The 14,851-nt window shown below is 49.4% G+C and overlaps 1 protein-coding gene across 13 annotated transcripts in view; it reads right to left on the bottom strand.

The window, feature by feature from the left end:
* The window catches only part of DNM1 (dynamin 1), a 796,474-nt gene that overhangs the window by 418,044 nt on the left and 363,579 nt on the right, over window positions 1-14,851 (bottom strand). For all 13 annotated transcript variants that reach the window (XM_085614099.1, XM_085614096.1, XM_085614097.1 and 10 more), the window contains exon 7: window positions 3,376-3,518. In XM_085614099.1, the coding sequence (XP_085470225.1) occupies window positions 3,376-3,518 (143 nt within the window). The remainder of the gene's footprint in view (window positions 1-3,375; window positions 3,519-14,851) is intronic.

Raw genomic sequence — 14,851 nt, 5'->3', positions numbered from 1 at the left:
AGGAAGGTGGAGGAGATGGTGGTAATGGATGAAAAGGGCTGGTACCAACATTTGTCTTCTTCAAAGGTATTTTGTAATGACCGTCGTCATCAGGAAGCTTTTGCTTAGAAGGCGGCTTGGATTGAATATGTCCTGCATCAGGATTAATGTACAGTTTCTTTTGTTTGTGATTCGATTTAGATGGTAAAATGTCATTTTTCGGATCCGAAGGTGCTGAAGGGACATCTTTGGTTTTCGGCACCGACGGTTTTGGGGCCGAGATGGAATGGCCTTTCGGCACGGAAGGTTTCGGCTCCGAAGGCTGTTTCTTTTTCGGAGTGGAGGGTTTTGGCTCCGCACCGACTTTGTGCTCAGAACCGGAAGGTTTCTGCTCAGAGGTGGATTTCAGCTGACTCGGTCCAGAGCCGGAAGGCTTGACGACATGTTTTGGTGCAGAGCCTGGAGGCGGAGCTTCAGAAACATCATCTCGGTGCTGACCTTGGACAGAAGGTAGATGTGGTGTCGAAGCCTTAGATTTTTTGGGAGCGGGAGGAAGGGGAATGTCTGGTCTGCCTCACCCGCTGTGGGCTCGAGGTCATCTTGCTCGGAGTCTTCACCGATCATGTGATCACGTGTTGGCGCTGCATCTCCAAAAGTCGAGCCTAACGATCGCGGAGAGTTTTCTTTGACCTAAACGATTTGCACACGTTGCAGTCTTCTTCTCTGTGCTCTGGAGACAAGCACAAGTTACATACCTGGTGCGAGTCGGTGCGGGGGTACTTGGCGTGGCACAGAGGACCAAATTTGAAGGAGTCCGTTCCATCAATGAAGACGTGGACCAACGCAGTTAGGCCCGAAGGCTGCCCACGAAACTTTCCAATCGAAATTGGAGATTTTGATGAACGAATCGATACAAGGAATTGGGAAATGCACATGAAACAATAACATCAAGGGTAGAGTAGATTGCGCACCGAGGGGAACCAGAAGAATGGTTTCGAACCGGAGCGCAGCAATACACTTTCGAAACTGATGGCATAAAAAACAATCTAACAATGGAGTCAATGCCCATGCGCACTATCACCGAAAGGAGGAGTCACCTTACCTTGTAATTGAAAAGACTTCTTCGAAGAAAAACAACTTGCAAACATCCGGACCCAACACTTGATGGCAGCAGTATGCAAAGCATGTGTATCTACAGCACACATGCCTCGAACATTAGGATACCGCTCTCACAAGAGAATAAACTTGGACTGCTTTTCAGGAAATCCTATCAATTTAGAATGGGTGGATCAGAGCATGTGTCTACATTTATGATACAGAATGGAGGCAAGCTCAAGGGGGTGAGTGCGTGAGGAGGCAAGACTGACCTTTCAATAAACACAAAGCCACTACATTTGCAACACAGAACGGAAGCAAGCTTAAGACGGTGAGTGCAGGAGGAGGTAGGACTAAGCTTTCAACATGGGGCCTCTACATTTACGACACAGAATGGAGGCAAGCTCAAGGGGGTGAGTGCGGGAGGAAGCAAGACTGAGCTTTTAACATGGGGCCTCTACATTTACGGCACAGACCGGAGGCAAGCTCAAGAGTGTGAGTGCAGGAGAAGGAAAGACTGAGCTTTCAATATACCCGAAGCCTCTACATTTATGGCACAGAACGGAGGCAAGCTTAAGATGGTGCGTGCGGGAGGAGGCAAGAGTGAGCCTTCAATAAACACAAAGCCTCTACAGTTACGACACAGAATGGAGGAAAGCTCAAGAAGGTGAGTGTCAGAGGAGGCAGGACGGAGCTTTCTAAATGGTGGCTTCTAAATTTATGACACAGAACAGAAGCAAGCTCAAGAGGGCGAGTGTCAGAGGAGGCAAAACTGAGCTTTTAACATGAGGCCTCAACATTTACGGCACAGAACAGAGGCAAGCTTAAGATGGTGAGTGCGGGAGGAGGCAAGAGTGAGCCTTCAATAAACATGAAGTTTCTACATTTTCTACTCCAAAAGTTCAGCAACTCACCTCCATGGCCTCAGAGCTGTATTATGAGTGTACATTTTGCAGATCTAATTATGTCTCAGTTTTACAGTCATTTATGTGTAGTGATTTTGTTTCGGAATGAGCCCCCTTTTTTCAAACTATCCCGTTTTGATGGTGGCTTGTGCTAAAAAGAAGCCTACCTTCTAATCCTTTCAAACCATGTTTTTTGTTTTTTCTTTGGTGTGTGAGCACTCAGTGTTAAAGACACTGTAGTGAGACAGACCGTGGTCGGGTCCAATGCATACTGGAATCGTAGAGGACATCTCGGCTTTACCTTTAAAGTCAGCCCTTTCCCAAGAGGGCAGCCACTGGCAGATATCTATGAATCTAAACTCTTATTCCGGCCAAACTGGGGAAGGAAGGGTATTTCAACCAAAGTGGGTTTTCATTGCCAGTGCCAAGAAATCACTATTGAACATGCACTCTACAAATAGCTGGAATATAAGCAAGATATACTGTACTTCTGAGCTTTGATAATACACTGTTACTTGTGTGCACCTACAGTACTCCAATGAGAGTATCTTTCATTGACTCGTACGCTTAAATCATAACCTGTCAGGCTCCTGTCTGGAACAGGGAATGATTCAGCAATTGAAACTATGAAAAATCCAATATTGGAGCAATCGGACTCTTTTGCGTATACTGCATTGATAAATCATGAAGGTTTCGATTTAAGCCAAGTGGAGTATACATTCACAACAATACCTGACATGCGACCCGTTTCTGGGTTCATGTTCCACACAGCTCAGACCCAGAGGTCAAACAGGGCTTTTCCAACAACCACTTTGGGGTCTGGACAACTGGCCACTGAAGAGAAGTTCTGGTACCCGGGAGAACTAGTCATGACTGAAGAGGACACAAACTAATTACAGTCCAGGCAGCAAGGTTACTGTGCTATGATGGTGGAGTAAAGCGTGAGTAAAGTGTGCAGCCTCGGTGTAAGGTGGTGCTGTAAAGCACAGAGCGGGACATGGGCCCAGAGTGCATGTCACACAAAGGGGAAGGGAGAACTGCCCGATGTCAGAAAAGAAAGCCTTGGGAGGTCTGTGCTACTAGAGAGCGCAGTGGAATTATGTGTCATGAGAGCGTCATTTGCACCAGGAGACATAGCACGGACTGACATCATGTGCCAGGAGAGAAATCAAAAAGGTATATCATGTAAGATGTTATGAAGAGGTGTCACTGGCCAGAGAGATGCATCATATGCAGAGAAAAGGCGAGGTGAGGTAATGAGGGACATTAGAGAGGACAATGAGAAGTATCATTGACCTACAAAGGTCATCAAGGTGCGACATGCACCAGGAGAGGCAGCAGGGAGTGATGTTAGGGCTCAGGAGAAAAGGCACCAAAAGATTGGCAAGGTCCTTACTGGAGCAGCGCTTTGGTCTTGCGTGCAGGGTCATCTGGCCGAAAGTTTTTGTATTCATCCACCTCCTTCTCAATGGACAGGAGCTGGCTCTGCAACTTGTTGCGTAGCCCAGGCAGGGTGTCCCGAATGTGGTTGGTCAGTTGCTGAAGAAGGAATATACAAACAAGAGGTTTGTGGACAGTTCAGTAACCATACAAAATATAATAACATCCGAGATGTACTAAAAACTGCACATTCGGAGCTGTGAAACATTCTACTTACTCAATTCTCTAACAAAAACTGACTGATTTAGGAGAAACAGACACTACAAGCTCTACACTGTAACACACACACACACAAATACCCAGAGCTGCACCCATAAACACATCCATGCACCTGAGCCGAGTCATGCTCTGTCCATTCTGGGTTACACTACAAGCCTGAAGCAGACACTACCAGCTCTAAACTGTAACACACACACAAATACCCAGAGCTGCACCCATAAACATAGCCATGCGCCTGAGCTGGTTCACGTTCTGTACTTTCTGGTTACAGTACAGGCCTGAAGCAGACACCACCAGCTCTAAACTGTAACACACACACACAAATACCCAGAGCTGCACCCATAAACACATCCATGTGCCTGAGCCGGGTCACGCTCTGTCCATTCTGAGCTAGAGGAGAGGCCTGAAGCAGACACTACCAGCTCTAAACTGTAACACACAAATACCTAAAGCTGCACCCATAAACACACGCACACACCTGAGCCGGGTCACGCTCTGTCTGTTCCGGGTTACAGCAGCTCTCTGAAAAACAAGTTCGAATATGCTACTTACCAGTATGCATCTGTTCTTGGCATGTAGGGCTGCTGACATTCATATCTGTGCATAGATCGCCGCCTAGTGTTGGGTCCGGATGATTGCACATTGTTGTCCTGGAAGAGTCTTTGAAGTATCACGAGATAGGTGGCTCCTCCCCTGGACTACAGTGCGCATGGGCATCCTCTCCAGATTGTTTTTCGCCATTGTGGCAGTGATGGAGTAGATACAGTAAGTGATGACCATGCTATACAGTAAGTCTGAGTGCTGCAGCCGCCACAGGCGCCGGGGAGGAGGGTGGGCGATATGAATGTCAGCAGCCCTACATGCCAAGAACAGATGCATACTGGTAAGTAGCATATTCGGTTCGAGGCATGTGGGCTGCTGAATTCATATCTGCGCATAGATTACATAGCAGTCCCTCCATTAGCGGCGGCTACCTGTGCCAGCTGCAGCAGTCTGAAAAAGGGTCTTGAGAACAGCCTGTCCTACAGCTGCCTGCTGTTTTGAATGTACATCTACACAGTAGTGTTTAGTAAATGTATGTATAGTGGACCATGTGGCTGCTCTACATATGTCCTCTAAAGGAATGTTCCCTAGAAAAGCCATGGACGCCCCTAACTTTCGTGTTGAGTGGGCTCTTGGAGGAATCGTTAATGTGCGTTTAGCTTTTTTATAGCAAATCTGAATACATGTAACGGTCCATCTGGCTATCCCTGCTTTGGAAATGGCGTTGCCCTTGTCTTGTGGAGAAAAGGCAACGAACAATTGTTTTGTTTTCCTAAAATCCTTTGTTCTGTCTATATAGTACATGAGGGCCCTCTTTACATCTAGTGTATGGAGCATTCTCTCTGCGACATTTTCTGGATTTGGAAAGATAACAGGCAGTTCAATAGTCTGATTCATGTGGAACTGCGATATCACTTTAGGCATGAATGTGGGGTTGGTACGTAGTACGACCCTGTTTGCGTGAACCTGTATGAATGGCTCTTGAATGGTTAGTGCCTGGAGTTCACTAACTCTTCTCAACAAAGTGATTGCCACTAAGAAAGCTACTTTCCAGGTGAGGAATTGAATCTCACATGAATGTAGAGGTTCAAAAGGTGGACCCATCAATCTGGTGAGGACCACATTTAGGTTCCACACTGGTGCCGGTGAGTGTCTTGGAGGAATCACTCTTTTGAGTCCCTCTAAGAAGGCTTTGATGGCAGGCACTCTGAATAAAGAGAGGTGCTGCCTGTTCTGAAGATAGGCTGCTATTGCGGTTAGATGTATACGTATGGAGCTGTATGCCAGATTGCACCGGTATGAGTGTAACAGGTAACAGATGATGTTCTGAATGGATGCATCCAGCGGATTAATGTCATTGTTTTTACAGTAAATGACAAATCTTTTCCATTTAGCCGCATAGCAAGCTCTGGTCGTGGGTTTCCTGGCCTCCTTGATGATATTCATACATTCTGGAGGCAGGTTCAGGTAGCCAAACTCTAAGACTTCAGGAGCCAGATCGCCAGGTTTAGCTGATGCGGATCTGGGTGCTGAATTTCGCCATGGTTCTGCGTTAAAAGTTTGGGTGTTAGCCGCAGTCTTTGATGCGGTACCACGGAAAGTTCTAGAAACGTGGTGTACCATGGCTGACGTGCCCACGTTGGCGCAACCAGGATGAGTGTTATCGAGTGTTGCCTTAGTTTGCGTGCCACTAGCGGTATTAATGGCGCTGGGGGAAAAGCGTACGCAAATCTGCCTGACCAGTTCATCCATATCGCATTGCCCTGCGACTGTGGATGGGGAAACCTGGCGTCAAAGCTTTGGCATTTTGCGTTCTCCCTTGTGGCGAATAGGTCTATCTCTGGATGACCCCACTGCTGGAAGTACGGTTGGAGTACTGACGGATGTAGCTCCCACTCGTGCATTTGGTGGCTGTGTCTGCTGAGCAGATCCGCCATCTGGTTGTCCTTGCCCGGGAGGTGTTCCGCCATGAGGAACATGTTCCTCTGAATGGCCCACTTCCACATGCTCTGAGCCAGATGAGACAACTGTGGAGAGTGTGTTCCTCCCTGTTTCTGTATGTAGTACATGGCAGTCATGTTGTCCGTCCGGATCAACACGACTTTGTTGCACAAGTGTACTTTGAATGCCTTCATTGCCAGGAAGATTGCCATCAGTTCCAGAAGGTTGATGTGCATCTTCTTTTGCTGTGTTGTCCATAGTCCCTGCACTGTGTAATTGAGTACATGAGCTACCCATCCCTGGAGAGACGCGTCCGCTGTCAGTATTATTTGTGGAACAGGCTCTTGGAACGGTCGGCCCTTGCAAAGGTTTTGTGGATTCCACCAATGCAGAGAGTTGTATGCCCGACCGCTCACCAACACTAGGTCTTTCAACTGTCCTTGAGTCTGATTCCATTGACGTGCCAAGCACTCTTGAAGCGGGCGCATATGTAGTCTCGCGTGCGGGACTATGAAGATGCAGGAGACCATCATGCCTATCAACTGCATGAACACTCGCGCTGGAAGGGAGTGTTGAGGTCTGAACTTTGTTATCAGCAGTTGCATGCTGTTGATCCTCACTAAATTTGGCTGAGCAGTGGCTGCCAGAGTGTCTATGGTCGCGCCCAGGTACTGCCATACGTGGGCGGGTTGAAGATGTGATTTTGGATAATTCAGTGAGAATCCCAGACTGTGAAGAAGGTGAATGGCGTGGGATATGTGGCTGGCACACTGCTGGGCTGACTTTGCCTGAATAAGCCAGTCGTCCAGGTAAGGGAAGACGTGAATGTGCTGTCTCCGTAAGTGTGCAGCCACTGTCGCTAGGCACTTGGTAAAGACCCTGGGCACTGTTACTCCAAAAGGGAGGACTTTGAACTGATAATGTTGATCCTGAATAGTGAACCTGAGATATTTTCTGTGTGATGGGTGCATGGGTATGTGGAAATACGCATCTTTCAAATCTAGTGTTGCTAGGAAGTCTCCCTGACTGAGTAACAGCAGAACCTGCTGGAGGGTGAGCATATGAAAATGCTCCGACAGAATGTATTGGTTGAGAGGTCTTAGGTCCAGTATAGGTCTCAAAGACCCGTCCTTTTTTGGGATTAGGAAGTACAGAGAGTACACCCCTGACCCACGTTGTTCTACAGGCACGAGCTCTATGGCTCCTTTCTGCAGCATACTTAGTACTTCCTGCTGCAATAATGTCAAGTGCTCTGCGGACATAGGACGGTGTCTTGGTGGTATGTTGGGTGGATTGGATGTTAATTCCAGTCAATAACCGTACTGGACAATTTTTCTGACCCACCTGTCTGTGGTGATGGATCTCCAGACTGGCAGGAACTGTTGGAGTCTCCCCCCGACTGGTGTTATGTGGTCGGGGGGCAGTGACAAGACGTCACTGTTTGTTATTGGCGGAGGACCTGGTGTTGTTGTTTCCTCGTCCTCTGCCTTTGGTGCTGGATCCACGATATCCACCCCTATTGGTCTTATTATAGGTACTCTGGGTACCTCCTTTATTGTATTGCTGCTGGGACCCCTGACCTCTAGCTGCTCCTCTATTCCCGGGGCGACGAAAGGAGCCACTCCGAAACTGCTGCGACTGTAGAGCCCCCATAGATTTTGCAGTTTCAGTGTCCTTTTTAATCTTTTCTAGTGTAGTATCAACCTCGGGGCCAAATAAAAAGTCTGGGTTGACTGGTTGATTCAAGATATTAGTTTGAATTTCAGGTTTGAAACCTGATATTCTCAACCATGCGTGCCTCCTCAACATCACACTAGTGTTGATTGCCATTGCTGCAGTGTCAGCTGCATCTAGTGCGCATTTGATGGACGCATTTTTAATGAGTTTTCCCTCTCTGATGAGGAGCTCCGCTCCATCTTTGTAGTCATCTGGTAGGTGTTCTATTAGATTTTCTAGGGTATCGTAGTGTGACCTGTCGTATCTGGCCAGGAGTGCCTGAGTGTTGGCAATGCGCCAGATGTTTGCTGCTTGTGCTGCTATCCTTTTTCCCGATGTTTCTAGCACTTTGGACTCCTTGTCTGGAGGAGGAGCATCACCGGTAGTTTGCGAGTTAGCTCTTTTGCGAGCATTAGAAACTACCATCGAGTCCAACGGCAATTAACCCTTAATGTACATTGGGTCCCCTGGTGCTGGTTTGTATTTTTTTTCTATTCTTGGATTCAATACCCGTGCTCTGGTTGTCTCCTTAAAGATGTCCTTAGCATGTTTAATAACCCCTTTTAGCATTGGTAGAGTCTTGACTGTTCTTTCTGATGTTGAGAACGTGTCCACCAAGAAATCCTCTTCCACCGAGTCAGAATGAAGTTCCACTCCGTGATTGGCCGCCGCTCTTTCAATGAGGGCGTTAAAAGCAGCAGTATCTTCAGTGGGAGATGTTTTTATATTATAAATATGAGTGTCAGGAGCATTTTGTGGGTCTCCTGGGTCATTAGGGTCTCCCCATGCTTGATCCTGGTCTGGCTGTTGTTCATCAGGGTCAATATCCCCAGGATAAGTGGTATCCTCATTATAGCCCTCTCCTGCATCCGCCTCCGAGTGTGCGGGAGAAAAGGATTGTGGTTCCTGATGATATGTTTGGTAAGGTTCCACAAGCACTGGTGTCGAACCCGACGCTATTTTATTTTTCAGTGGAATTTTGTATGATTCCAAAGTCTTTTCTGGGACAATTTTCCGCTTGCGGAACAACAGTCTACCAGTGTCTACATTGATAAACTGGTCCTGTGAGTCTTCGACATCTGTCCTTCCTGTCAACACTGTTTGTGGTTGTTCGATACTCTTCCTAAGTTCGAACATCTTAGGTGTCGCCGGTGGTGGCAATCCGAACTTGATCGGTGCGGGCGCCGAGTGAGCCTTGGCGACCTTCTTCGGTTCGGGACCCGTTTTCGGTTCGAGAGTGTCTCGTTCCCTGATGCGCTTTAGGGACTCCGACACCAGTTGCAACGTGAATGTCGACGGTGCTTTCGATCCGACAGGCTCTTTGGAGACAGGCCTCGACGCGGTCTCCGGTTTCCTTCCTGTCTTCGGGGCTTCGATCTGCTCAGCACTCCTCGGTGTTGATGTAGTCGGATCGACCATCTTGACCTTGGTCTTTGGTGCCCCAACCTTCGGTGCCATAGGCCTCTGCGGCTTCTCGGGACCGAGGGCCTTCTTTTGTTTCTCGGTGCCGAAGTCCTTCCTTGGTTTGTCTGCTCCGATGTCCTTCTTTAGGGTCGACGGATTGGAAGGTTTCGATGCCTTCGATCCGACCTGAACCAGTTGCACTTTCGGTTTCGATTTGACCGGTGCAGGTTTTGGTTTCGATTTCACGGAATCGACTCCAGTCTTTTTTGATATTTCTGGCTCTTTTGAAATGTTCGAAGCCGGGCCTTTGTGCGGGGCTGTAGAACGATCCGACCGATCTTGGGTAAGGCCCGCAGGCGATCCCTCGACCTGAGCCTTATCAAGACTATCTCCCTCGGCCTCCGCATCGACGGATTGGCCTAGCTCCTCGCCTGAGCTATCTTCCTCGGCCCCAAGGGCCTCCTCGTCGTCTCCTACCTCGTCGACGACGTCTTCTTCCCGGAAGATCTCCTCATCTTCGTCGTCATATTGGGAGTAATGCTCTGAAGCAGGGTCCGATTGGTCTTGAACATCCTGCTCTTCAACGTCGTCGGAGTGGTCTACCTCTTCGACGCTCTCGGCTTCTTCGTCCTCGGTACTGAATATGTTAACCGGGTTAGGTGCCGATTTCTTGGCCTCCAGTCGAGCCGCTTCTTCGACCGGAACCGGGCGCAGGCCATACATTTGGTCTCATCATGATCCGGTGATAAACATTTGTTACACACCGGATGGACATCGACGTGTGGATATTTTGCGTGACATAGAGGGCATCTTTGGAAGGGAGTCCTCGATTCCATCTCGATCCGATAAAGGGGAATACGTTCGAAAACAAGTATAATAAGCTATCGATACCGAACACAAACGATACCGATGATATCTAAAGGCTTTTGGCCTTAAATAAAGTTTTCCTAACTTGAGCTAAGATAAGCACATCCGAACCCAATGGCGGAAAAAAACAATCTGAGGATGGAGAGGATGCCCATGCGCACTGTAGTCCAGGGGAGGAGCCACCTATCTCATGATACTTCAAAGACTCTTCCAGGACAACAATGTGCAATCATCCGGACCCAACACTAGGCTGCGATCTATGCACGGATATGAATTCGGCAGCCCACATGCCTCGAACACTTACCTTCGGTAACGATATATCTGTAAGAAACATAGATTAGTTATGGACTCTTCACCTTAGAATTACCCCCAGGCATCAGATTGGATCCTGAGAATTTTTCTTCAGCAGTATCCCTGCGCGTCATTAGGCGGCGTCAGTCGACTCCACGTTCGTTGTTGGCGTCGTGGTCGCTGGAATGACGATGCGGTATCTACTTAGACGCCGCTTCTGCAGGCTGACATCAGTTCTTTACACGACATTCCACGCCAGAAGCGCAGAGCCATGCAAGACACTGACTACTGGTGCACAAAAACTAGGGCCCTGAAGGGAAGTCCCTTACCCTAGAAGTAAGTTCGCAGAATGGGGAGGACGGGTGGGGCAGTGAGAAATCCATAACTAATCTATGCCTCTTACAGATATATCGTTCCCAAAGGTAAGTACCTTGGTCATCTGAAAGACAATTAGTTATGGATTCCTCACCTTAGAATAGATACCCCAGCAATACCAACCCCGGAGGTGGGTCTGCGAACCGAGTTCACGCCAGATAGTCCTGGAGAACTGAACGACCAAAGAAGCCGTCTCTCTGGACTTGGCTGTCCAGGCAGTAGTGTTTGGTAAATGTGTGCAATCAAGCCCACATAGCTGCCTTGCAGATGTCATGAAGGGGGACACCACATCCCAAAGTAGTAGTAGCTGCCATCGCCCAGGTGGAACGGGCATGCAACTCCACTGGCGATTCCTTTTTTCGCTAAGGAATAGCAGATCTTGATGCAAAGAATGACCCATCGAGAGATGGTTGGTTTTAGGATGGCACTACCTTTCTTGGTGCCCACATAGCCAACAAAGAGCTGGTCATCCACCCGGTATTGTTTTATGGGATCCAGATAGAATAAAAGTGCACGATTTGGATCCAGACAGTGGAGCCTCTCCTCCTCTTTAGAAGGGTGCGGGGGCAGAAAGAAGGTGGGCAAAGTGATGGTCTGTCCTATGTGAAGGAAAGAAGGCCTAGTGTGAAGGACAACCTTGTTCAGATGAACAGCCAGGAAAGGAGGTTTGGAAGAAAGGGCCTGAAGCTCACACACCCTGCGAGAAGTTGTGATGGCGACCAGAAAGGCAGTTTTAGGTGTCAGAAGTCTAAGAGAACAGTTATGTAGCGGCTCAAACGGGGCGCACATAAGGTAAGTCAGAACTAGGTTCAAGTCCCACTGGGGCATTACGAAAGGAATTGGAGGAAACAAGTGAATAATGCACTTAAGGAAGCGATTTACAATAGGGGACTTGAAAAGAGAAGGTTGATCAGGAAGTCAAAGAAAGGCCGAAATGGCCGATAGCCTTTTAGAGTGCCCAGAGCAGAGCCCTGCTGGACCAGAGAAAGAATGAAGAGGATAACCTCTGAAAGGGGAGCAGAAAGGGGATCCACAGCCTTTGCTGCGCACCATGCCACAAACTTGTTCCATCTATAGTCGTATACCGTTTTGATGGAGGGACTCCTGGCTGCCAAGATAAAGTTACAGAGGAAAGTCGAAAGCTGTCAACTGTCACCCTCAATCTCCACACAAGGAGGTGGAGGCTGGACTGGTTCGGGTGGAGGACAGTCCCCTGCTGCTGCGACAGAAGATCCTCCCGGAGGGGCAGTCTGATCAAAGGATCGATGGCCATGTGCAAGAGCTCGGGACATCAGACTCTTCGTGCCCAGTCCGGGGCCACAAGAATGACTTGGGGCCCATTCTCACTTGATCTTCTTCAGCAATATGGGTAGAAGTGGTATAGGCGGAAAAGCGTATAGAAGACCGCAAGTCAACTCGAGACGAAAAGCGTAGACGAGCGAGTGACGCATTGGAAATTTCAACATGCAGAACTGCTGACATTGCACGTTCTCTTCGATGGTGAATAGATCTAACCAAGGCTCTCATCACCGTTGAAAGAGACCTTACACCACCTCCGAGTGAAGACGCCATTCGTGCTCCATCATGCACCGACGGCGGAGTTCGTCCGCCCTGGCGTTCAGAGAACCTGCCAGGTGTTGAACCACCAGGGACATCCCCTGATGTTCCAGCCACTTCACGAGATGAAGTGCCTCCTGACAAATAGTCCACAACCCCACCCCGCCCTGCTTGTTGCAATACCACATGGCTGTGGTGTTGTCCGTGAACACCTGCACTACTCTCCCTTTGACAGAAAGAAGGGATGCCTTCAGTGCAAGACGGATAGCCCGAAGCTCCAGAAGTCTGATGTGGAGCCCGGACTCCGCCGGAGACCAGAGGCCTCTGATCTCCGCCTCTCCCATGTGGCCGCCCCACCCCAGAAGTGATGCATCTGTCACCACTGTGAACTCTGGCTAGGGAAGGGAGAGGGACCTGCCGCTGACCCAATCCTGGTTTGTTAGCCACCACTGCAATTGATGTGCAGTGCCCTCCGAGATCTGGATGCAATCGGAAAGATTCCCCTGATGCTGTGCCCACTGGAACTTCAGGTCTCACTGCAAAGCCCGCATATGCCATCTGGCATAGTCCACCAGCAGGATGCAGGCCATGAGGCCCAGTAGCCTCAGGGTCATTCTGACCGAAACCCGGGATAGAGGTTGAAAGATCGGAATCATAGCCCAAATATCCCGGACTCGCTGCTCGGGAGGATAAGCCCAAAACTGCGCTGTTTCCAGAACCGCTCCGATGAAAAGGAGCTTCTGAGAGGGAATCAGGTGTGACTTTGGCACTTTGATGGTGAACACCAGCGAATGCAGGAGGTCAGCTCTAGTCTGGAGGTGGGAGATGACAGCCTGGGGCGAGCCCACCTTCAACAGCCAGTCGTTGAGATAGGGAAAGACTGGAACCCCTGATCTGCGCAGATGAACTGCGACCACCGCCATCACCTTCGTGAACACCCAAGGGGCGCTGGTAAGGCCAAAGGGGAGAACGGTAAACTGAAAGTGCTTGTGGCCTACTGTGAACCATAGGTAACGCCGATGGGCCGGCAGGACGGGGATGTGAAAATAAGCGTCCTGCAAGTCCAACGCTATCATCCAGTCTCCAGGGTCGAGGGCAGATAGGACCTGAGCCAGTGTCAATATTTTGAACTTCTCCTTCCGGAGGAAGCGGTTGACGTTCCTGAGATCCAAGATAGAACGCAGGCCCTTGTCCTTCTTGGGCACCAGAAAGTAGTGGGAATAACAACCACAACCTACTTCTGGGGCAGGAACTCGCTCAAAGGCTCCCTTGGCCATGAGAGCCGTAACTTCCAGTTGGAGAAGGGCCAGGTGATCCTCCGACATGCGATGGAATTGAGGTGGCATGGATGGAGGGGTAGTTTCGAAGGCGAGGGAGCAACCCCTTCGGACTATCTGCAAAACCCACCTGTACAACGTGATGTTGAGCCAGTGGGGGAGGTGATGGCGAATCCTGCCGCCCACTGGAGATTGGTGGTCCTGAAGAACAAGTTACTTACCTTCGGTAACGATGTATCTGTAAGAAACATTAGTTAGATTCCTCACCTTAGAATATCCCCAGGCGTCAGGCTGGATCCGGAAAGATTTTTGTAGCAATCCCCCTTGCGCGTCGGTAGGCGTTGTCTGCGGCTCCGCGTCAGTCGTCGGCATCGTGCACCGGAATGACGTCGGAGTACTTAGACGCCGCCCTCACGCGCTGACGTCAGTTCTTATACATAGCTTTCCACACCAGGGACGCTGAGCCATGCAAGAGACCGACACTGGTGCCAAAAAATCTAGGGCCCTGAAAGGGAGAACCTTAACCCTAGATGTCGGTTCGCAGAACGGGGAGGCTGGGTGGGTCGGTGAGGAATCTAACTAACTACAGATACATCGTTCCCGAAGGTAAGTAACTTGTTCATCTGAAAGAAACACGTTAGTTAGATTCCTCACCTTAGAATAGATACCCCAGCAATACCAACCCCGGAGGTGGGATTGCGAACCAAGATCACACCAGAAAGTCCTGGAGAACAGAACGGCCAAAGTGGCCATCTCTCCGGACTTGGCTGTCCAGGCAATAGTGCTTGACTGCAAGGGGACTCCCCATCCCAGGGCAGTTGTCGCCGCTGTGGCCCGGGTGGAATGGGCTCTCAGCCCAACAGGAGGGACCTTTTTCGCCAAGGAATAGCAGAGTTTAATACACAACACGACCCATCGCGAGACCCATCGCGAGATGGTCCGCTTGCGCACAGCTTTACCCTTCTTAGCACCTACATATCCAACAAAAAGTTGGTCGTCCACCCGGAACTGTTTTGTGCGGTCCATATAAAAGGACAGCGCACGTTTTGGGTCCAGACGGTGGAGCCTCTCCATCTTTTGAAGGATGCGGAGGCGGAAAGAAGGTGGGCAGCGTGACAGATTGCCCGATGTGAAAGGGAGTCACGACTTTAGGATGAAAAGAAGGACGTGTCCGGAGGATAACCTTATCCGGATGAACCGAAAGGAAGGGAGGCTTAGCTGACAGAGCCTGGAGCTCACTCA

The sequence above is a fragment of the Triturus cristatus genome, chromosome 1_2 (genome assembly GCF_964204655.1).
Source record: "Triturus cristatus chromosome 1_2, aTriCri1.1, whole genome shotgun sequence".
NCBI lineage: Eukaryota > Metazoa > Chordata > Amphibia > Caudata > Salamandridae > Triturus > Triturus cristatus.
The sequence above is the reverse complement of the archived record's forward strand: the minus strand, read 5'-3'. Positions and strand labels throughout refer to the sequence as shown.